A 9,269-nucleotide genomic window follows, 5' to 3' on the forward strand; every position below is an offset into this window, starting at 1 on the left:
TTACTTTGCTGTCTATGGGAAGGTCGGAGAGCCCTCAGCCTTTCATCAAAAATATCTTAAATTGTGTTCAGAAGATGAACGAAGGTCTTACTGGTTTCAAACAACACGAGGGTGAGTAATTAATGACAGAATTTTGGGTGAACTCAAAAATACTGAGAGTGGCTCCCTGATGTGTGGAAATTATATATATTAGAATGTTTAAAGGAGTGGACAGGAAAATTGTGGGAGTTAAACGCATGTTGCGGGAGCAGGCGGCAATGGTCAGAGATTCAGTGAGAGCGAGATTAAGAAAATAGCCAAATCCCGGACATTTTGGGCGATTAAGAAATCTTGGCCGGACGCATTTTTTTAGGTCCAAAAAGAGGACATGTCCGGGGGAAAAGGGGACGTATGGTCACCCTAAAAATATGATGCAGGACAACAACTCCATAAATGCAGTTTTAAAGTAAATAAGAAGTTAATATTGTTATATTTCAAACACAATATTATGTTTTTGCAGAGAACATATTACATTAAACAAAATTGAAAATCATAAAGAAGACCTTTGTCTCAAAATACATGCATTAATTTTAGCGATTCTCATTTGCTACTTAAATCTACAACATTTTTTAAAACAAAATATTAGAGCAAGTAAGCACAGAATCAACTTTGCACTGCTGCGCACGATCAAAGATCAGACAAAAATACACGTGCATCTTGAAAAGTGGATGTTTTGGAAAGTGCTATGCCATGTCTTTGTGCTATCTAGTGGTTTAGATTAAAATAATATCAAAGGCGTCTTTAGCCCCATTGTACCCTATATTTTATTTTGTCGTAGTTAACATTTACTTTATTTCAAGTTAAAAAAAATTATGGTTTTAGTTTTAGTTAAATATAATAACCCTGCATTCAACTTGTCACAAGGCACAAATCAACAAACAATCAAACAAATATCACCAATGCATTTGGTTATGGGCGTCTCAGCACAGTTTGAGACATTTCTTGAGATCTCTCTTAAACCTCTAGAGGTTTACATGTGTGCATTTTCTCTCATGAGAAACATCTGAGAAGCAGGAGACATCCACCAAACTTGGTTTTCTCTCAGTTGCCGCCTGTGAGAATGACCGTAATAAAGGAGGTGTCATTTGCGGTTCCTCTTTCCAGTGGAAAACTAAAACCGAAAGTGTTTACCTCCAAATAAACTAGTGTAATTTGGCGAAATGTGAGCGATCTATAAACAGCATGTGGTGTGTTGTTCATTAAACGTGTCACAAGACGTGAATCATGACAAACAGTGCCAGTATCTCAGCTGACTCACATAAACAAATGGGACGGTAAACGCGCACTCATTTCTCCAACTCACGTGGGCTTGTGGGAATCGAGTTATGCCGAAAATCCCCTTTTCTGGGGCCGAGCGTCTCTCTCTCTCTCTTTCTCATTCCCCTCCCCACCTTTCTCTCTCTCAGTATCTGGCTCATGTTAGATCCTGTCTGCTTCAGCAACGTCCGAAACCCCACCTCCTCCTGTCTCTCTCTCTCTCTCTCTCCACCCCATCTCAGGCGGCGTGGAATCCTGGCTGTGTTTAATTGCCGAGTGGCAAGATCTGAGGGAAAGATCGGGAGCCACTGCGTCTGTCAACGCTTTACGAGCCCCAACCCCGGGAGAGAGAGACGGGGAAGGTGTAGGAAGGAAGTGTTTGGAGTTTGGGAACGGTTGAGCTGGGGAATTTTTACGCAGTGGGTAGGTGAAGAAAGAGGTGAAATGCTGAAGTAAGACTTCAGAGTTGGAGAAAAAAAAGAGGGAGGGAAAGAAAAGAGGCCCACCGTTGGAGAAAGGGCAATGAGAGGGAAAAGTGGGAAAACAAGAGTAAGTTAGAAAAAGGAGGAAGGAAGGAAGGAAGGAAGGAAGGGGGAGGTGAGCGAAAAGTTAGAGAGGGAGAGACAAACGCAGTGAATGAGAGGAGACGCAGATGAGAAAAACAGACGCTGTGGATGGCCTGGGTGGAGAGAGAACCAGTTGTTTTCTAAGTCGCCTTTCGGACTGGAATGCACTCGGAGGATTTGAGATTCCCGACGCCTTACTGCCAAGTTTGCTTGCGACGCGCACCGGGCCCCGCAGACGGATCATGTCTGCGTATGGAGTCTGGAGTAGCCCCGTTCCCAAAGGAGTTGGGGATGGAGCGAGCGGAGAGGACTGGAGCATCTCCGGTTAATGCCGTAGAGATCCGGCACCCGTGCTACAGGTGGGACTCGCCATGCGTTCGGGAGATCTGGCGGGAGTGCGGATGTGTCCAGCGGTGGTTTTACCCAGAGTTGTTGCATCCCTTCAACGGCGACCATGTTTTGAAGGTCAGAGGTCACCAGTGCTACTCATCCTACGTTCAGGAATGGGACAACGTTCATCAGCCTGAATATAACAGACATTGCGAAAGGAGACGTGTGTCGTTCCGGCATCACGAGGAGCGACCCAAGACTGGCAGACAATCACACTGTAACGGGCCGAACTCTAATCAGGTGGGTTTTTTCCCAACCGAGGTGCCCTCAAGTAAGCTGGGCCGCTCCAGGGCACTCGGGAACGGGCTGCAGGTGAACGGATCGCAGCGGGAAGTAAGGACGTCTCGGGGGGACGAGGGTCTGGAGAAACAAGGCAAGCAGAGGAAGAGCCAGGGAACAGTACGGGAACAGATCAAACAAGTGGTCACGGAGCTCGAGGAAGTGCTGGGTGGTCTCAAACAGGTCCAGTTGGAAATGAAAGAGGTGAGGATAGAATAATAAATAGATGGAGTGATGTTGCAAGATCAAAAATTGGGTCTTGAAAGTTTTAAAAGGATAGTCCAGCCAAAATGAAAATTCTGTCAACATTTACTCATGAATGCACGAGGAAAGCACAGAAATTAGAATTTTCTTAAATGATACTATACTGAAAATGAAAGTTCTATTATCATTTACTCTTGTATGCATAACAAACTTAGATATTTGACTGCTTTTTCTTAAAGGGATAGTTCACCCTGAAATTGAAAAAAATCTGTCATCACTTACACGAGAGTGCACGAAGAAAACCGAAATTTGATGATTTTTCTTAAAGGGTTTATCTAGCCAAAAATTTAAATTGTCACAATTTACTCATGAATGCATGAAGAAAATTCAGAAAGGTTATTTTTCTAAAAGGGATAGTTCACCCTGAATTGGAAATTATGCTATCATTTATTCTTGAATGCATAAAAAATCTTAGAAATTTGACAGTTTTTTCCATAGAGGGATAGTTCATCCAAAAATGAAAATATGGTCATCATTTACTCATGAATGCATGAGGAAAGCACAGAAATTGTACTATTTTGGGAATAAAAAGGAATAGTTCGCCCAAAAATGAAAATTCAGTCATTTACTCATGAATGCATGAAAACTTTTCTTAAAAGGAGAGTTCACCCAAAAATTAAACGTCTGTCATCATTTTCTCAAATGCGGTTAGAAAAAAAATCACACACTGAACTACTTTTCTTAAAGGAATTGAATGAAGTATCAATAAATAAATTAAAAATAAATAAATAAATAAAATATCTATAATTTACTCACCCTCATGTCATTCCAAACCTGTATGACTTTGTTTCTTCAGTGGAATATATAAGAAGACATTTTGAGGAAAGTTGGTTTCCAAATAACATTGATTGGACCACACTGACTTATACAGTACAAAAAACTGAGACATTTCTCAGAATATCTTGTTTCACAGAAGTCATACTGGTTTGGAACGACAAATGGCCAAGTGAAACACTGTGAGTGACAGACTACTATTTCTCTTCATGCATTCATATATAGTAAACATTCATATAATGAGATTTGTCACTGATTTGGGGTTCAGCATATTTGAGATGGGATTTTAATAAGCACTGAGACTGGATAAGATCAAAACTTCATTCTGTTTAGCCAGTGGAAATATAATTTCTGTGTTCTTAGCAAACATCTTTGTGATGAATATATTCTGAAAACATCATCTGAAAGCCTTCAGAAATCAAAATACACATCTGCCAGAAACACACTCTCAATTATATTCATGGCTGGAAATACTCCATTGGAAGCTTTATTGTGAAGAGGAATATTGTATTTTCTGGAAGGGAAGAGACCGTCAGTTAAGTCCATCACAAAGGCTTGTTATAAGAGAACAGAATCTTAAAATCAATACCTAAAGATAGCTCAATATGTGCAGACTGACATTAGCAATAATGGACTGTGCAGAACGCAAGACATTAATTGAATTATTTAGATACGTTTCAATGGATGCATCAAGACTCCCATTAGATGTAAATGACTGCAGCAGGAAATAAAGTCAGTAGATTAATGCATCACAGTGAAGGATGCCAAAAAATGTATTTTTATGCTATATTAACCTGATGATGACCTGTGAGGACATGTTTAGAAAAAACTTCAGTGCTAGTTTTTGGTGGGTCAGTTTAATGTTCAGAGTCACTATTAGTCAGTCATTGGTAGTTTGAAACACTGTGATGCTTTTAAAACATTGATATGAGTGGTTTGACATGTCAACTTCTGACTCAGCCAATGACGAGAGTTTAGGGGCGGGACTATTGTTGATTAATGACAGACAGCTTTAGGTAGAAGTGTCTGGGAAAGCTGTTTGGAAAGCAGTCATTATATTTCTCAACAAGTTGTGCTGTTAGTGAAGATTGCACAGTTTACCTTTAAGAAAAAAGTTAAAATATACTGTAATAAAATATATATGTATATAATATACACAGTATATAAAAATATATGCCCACCATCATGCTGTTCTAAACCCACATGACTTTCTTTTTTTGTGGAACACAAAAATGTTCTACAGAATATTCATGCTGCTTTTCCCCCATACAATTCATATTCATTCATTCAAATCACACTCATTACTTGCTGAAAATCTTGCCTTCATGTTTAAAGAACAGGGGTTTCTTAAGGTTTCAAGTATTATAATAATACTGTGCATCAAAAACTGAAATGATTTTTGGGTGGAAGCATGAAAACATACCTTAGTTTAGTTTCAGTTTACAAAAATGCTTCATTTAGTTTTGGTTAACTCAATATGATCGCAAAAACCATTGGCGCCAAACATGGCGCGACACATTTTGATCCATCATATTTGAGTATGAGAATGCAATGGCAGAAAGGAAGAATTCCAGTGAACTGTTTACAAAAATTACTGCAGGACTCCTTTTTAGAGGTTGACCACTAGAGATGCATCGATTGCAATTTTCTTGGCCGATTCCGATTTCCGATTTTTCATTAGTGTGATCTGCCGATACCGATTTTTGCCGATTCCGATTTTCTTTCCAAGAACTATAATTGACAGCATATACAAACAAAAATCTACTTTTCTTCAACGCAAAGTTTTATTTTCATAAAAACAAGTAAAAAGTAATAAAATAAGAACAAATAAAAAAAATGTCAAACAACAGCACAAATAAATGCAATAGAATAAAGAGATCTATGAAACTAAGTTTTTCAGGTTAAGTAAGTTTTTATTCAGGTAAGAAATACTACAGAAATGAAAGTAATCAAATGTAAAATAACACATCCAGTTTATTCACGGACCCAATATACTGTTACACAACAGGCGTTCTCTTTCTCAACTATTTAACGTTCCAAAACTGACTGTGTTTAACTGGATACTCGCCAAGATGGGAATTTGACATAATTTGGTATGTATTTGAACGTTTTAGCGCAGTTAGCCACTCATTTTGCTTTTTTTGTGGCTCACAAGCTGTTTGAGACTGAGCGCGGATTGTGGAAAGAAGTGAGACTGACCGACCGATCACTGATCCGGGCCGATCATGAGGAAAATCGGCCGATTCCGATCCCTGGCCGATTGATCGGTGCATCTCTATCTCTAGGCGGTTTAAAGCAATAAAGTTTAGAATGACATTAGGGTGTGTAAATAATGACAGAATTTTTATTTTTTTCTGTCTGTGAAGGTCGTCCAACAGATTGACATTCTGACGTCCAATATTGACCTTGGTGAAGACGAACCAAGTCCATCCAATGGACTCTCCCAAGATGCAACCAAAAGCAGTCGAACTGGTGTTGTGGCATTGATCCACAATTCAAACAGCGAAGAGGACATGTCCACTTCCAATTCCTCTCTCGCTCACAGCCCTGTCACTGTGGATTTTGTTCACATTAACAGTCCTTCACCGATGACAAACTGCACAAATCCATCCCCTCCTGAGCAACGATCTGTTACTGCTGAGGATAAAGGCAAACGAGTTGTGAAACAGAGCTCAGAGACTCAAAGGACAGCCAATGGAAACTGCCTACCTCATCGAACAGCAAGGAAAGGCCAACTGGAAAACCACAGACCACCTGTAGCTCCAGCAGTGTGCACTAACTCAAATAAAACCCAACGGCCTCCACCTTACCCTCAGAACGGACAGGTGAAGATGAGGACACCCCCCTATCCTGGAAAACATAAGACCCTCTCCTCCACCGTAGTGTAAGGATACAAAACTCACTTTCACAGAAACCCAATCATCAGTAAAGAGGACAACATACGCAAACACATCACACATACTCATAGATACATCGCACACATGCTTAATCGTTTACCAAGTAACTCATCCAAATGCTTCTTGGTGACGAAACTCAGGGTAAGTGGACACTACATGTCCTTAGACAAATGGTCAGCATGTGCTTGCTGTGTTTATGTTCATGCATGTGTGTATCTGCACTTCTAAACTCAAATTATCAGGTATTTATACACTACCGTTCAAAAGTTTGGGGTAAAGAAAGAAGTCTCTTCTGCTCACCAAGGATGCATATATTTGATTAATTTGTCAGTAAAAACAGTAATATTGTGAAATATTTTTACAATTTAAAATAGCTGTTTTCTATGTGAAAATATTTCAAAATGTAATTTATATCTTTGATGTAAAGCTGAATTGTCAGCATCATTACTCTAGTCTTCAGTGTCACATGATCCTTCAGAAATCATTTTAATATGCTCATTTGCTGCTCTAGAAATATTTCTGATTATTATCAATGTTGAAAATAGTTGTGCTGCTTCACTTTTTTTTAGGATTTTTATATTTTGTGACATTACATATGCCATTATTGTCATATCGGTCATACCTTATTGCTTTTGATCAATTTAATGTATCCTTGCTAAATAAGTATTAATTTAAAAAAATGTACTGACCCTAAACATTGGAACAGTAGTGTATTTTCTCATCATTGTATTTATTTACATTTAGCCTATGTATTATCTCAACTGTTTCTCCTAGATTAGAACAAGATTAAATATTGCGCAAATGAAAATGTCTGCTTTTCAGCTTCTTAAGAAAAATCTCATGTCTCCTAAAGAGTTTCAGAAGAGATCTCAAAAACGTCTAAAACGGTGCTCATATTAGCAAAGATATCAGAGATCTGTTTGATAATTTCTCATTAAATTCTCCCAATACCAATGTAATGAGCTGCTATTTACATTTATTTTATACATGCTGTTAACTATTATCATATCAGGAGATGACTCTGAGCTTTAAAAGAGCAATTTCCGATGGGTTTATTTCCCCAAAGTGCTGAAACATGTACCACATCCATGTGCCTTTCAGAAAAAAAACTCACTCTCTATTACAACAGACACCATCGCCATGTGTTTTTTCTTAGTTATTATTTCCCAGAAAAGAAAGGCATGGTGGGGTCTGCCGGCATTGAATCATTTCCTTAGAAATAGAGACCAAGCCATTTGTGATGAAGACAGTCTACACAATGACTCAGTGGTAACAAGGCTAACTATGCGTCATGAAAGATGTCTTCCATCTGTTCCGCAGGCTAACATAGTGTCAATATGCTGCACTTGTTTCCTCAGATTATGGCGAGCTCTTGTTTGCCCCGCAGTCAGAGCAATGGTGTTGAACGCTGTGCGATTCAAAAGCCGTTCCCGCATCTCAGATCGGAGGCTGAACATGACTTTGGAATAACCGTGCAGTTCTTTGTTGCTTTATCACACAGGATTTCAGAATACAATCAGGAATGTTTGATAAACATTCTATAAATGAAACTTCTATCCACGGCTGATTATATCGGTCCTTCATTGGTTGATGTCGAGGCACGTTAAAAGTTCAAACACGCGACTTTAATGCTGGGATTTCTTGGAAAGTCATCTTACACTGCTGTAGACAAAATGCAGATAATATTACAACGTCCATCAATTAAATTAACTGGATTTATACATGTCCTGAAGAAAACTTGAGAGGTGCTTGCCTGTGTAAAACCGGCGGTTGCCAGGGCATTGCTTTGTGGTTGCTAGGGTGTTTTCTGGGTGGATGCTTACAGGCTCAAAAGGGCCCACCCACAAGTCTCTATGATATTATCATCCCTAAATATGCAACCTCACTGGAAAAAGATAGCTATACATACAATTCACTGCAGTTTCCATCTGAAAGTAACACTAGTGGCAATAAAATCACTAACAACATTTATGCCTTTTCACACAAATTAATTAATACAGGGGCAGATTACCAATTAATAAAGACTTATTTTTGTGCAGTTCCAAATTACCTTTTATAATGTTATGAGCTCAAAACACTTTTACCATAGTGCATGATTTGTAAACTAATATATTTTGATGTTTGCATTAAAAAAAATCAGATTTATATGCATCTTTTCAGAGTAAACTTGCTCAGTAGCTCACCTGGTATGAGGTACGATTCCAGTGAAAAACAAGTCAAAAGAAATGCTCAAAGACTTGTAGAAGCAAGCTAAAATACCATGCAAATGCATTTTAATTGCACTTTTGCTTTTGTTAAATCTATTGGTTAGGATTTAGTATAAGGTTAAGAGTAGGTTGTACGTTATTTACAGATGCGATACAGCATTGACCTAGCATCTCTCTCCAGAGACTTAATTTATGTACAACGTAATAAAATGTGAAACAATGTAATAAAACATAGCCAGATTCACGTTCATGTATTCTGGAGAAAACTGCATGCACTTTTAGTGCTACTCATTGGACATTTCATTTAAGTACAAATAAACAGCATTGCCAGATTTACGCTCATCTGTATCAGAAAAAAAAAAAACTGAACGCGCTTTTAGCACCACTCACTGGATATCTAATTTACCTACAACTAGGGCTGGACAATAATTCAATATCAATATGTATCACGATATAATTTTTTTCAATAACGGTGATATGATTTTTAAACACATTTCCGATATTTCGATATACATTACCAGTGTTTCCCATACATTGATTTATTTGTGGCGTTTGACTTCGTTGAATAAACATGAGCACTGCACGTTTCAAAATCA

At 38.5% G+C, this 9,269-nt stretch overlaps 1 protein-coding gene across 2 annotated transcripts in view; it reads left to right on the forward strand.

Annotated features, from left to right (window-relative positions):
• The first annotated feature begins 1,492 nt into the window (after positions 1 to 1,492).
• The window catches only part of LOC107552710 (uncharacterized), a 16,470-nt gene continuing 8,693 nt past the window's right edge, over positions 1,493 to 9,269 (forward strand). The window contains exons 1-2 of one of the 2 annotated variants that reach the window (XM_016234673.1): positions 1,493 to 2,735; positions 5,936 to 6,607. In XM_016234673.1, coding sequence (XP_016090159.1) covers positions 2,025 to 2,735; positions 5,936 to 6,457 — 1,233 coding nt within the window. In that variant the 5' untranslated portion in view covers positions 1,493 to 2,024 and the 3' untranslated portion in view covers positions 6,458 to 6,607. The remainder of the gene's footprint in view (positions 2,736 to 5,935; positions 6,608 to 9,269) is intronic. The other variant, XM_016234672.1, reaches the window with a different exon arrangement.

This window comes from Sinocyclocheilus grahami, unplaced genomic scaffold (genome assembly GCF_001515645.1).
Source record: "Sinocyclocheilus grahami isolate Dianchi unplaced genomic scaffold, SAMN03320097.WGS_v1.1 scaffold456.1, whole genome shotgun sequence".
In the NCBI taxonomy this organism is placed as follows: Eukaryota; Metazoa; Chordata; class Actinopteri; order Cypriniformes; family Cyprinidae; genus Sinocyclocheilus; species Sinocyclocheilus grahami.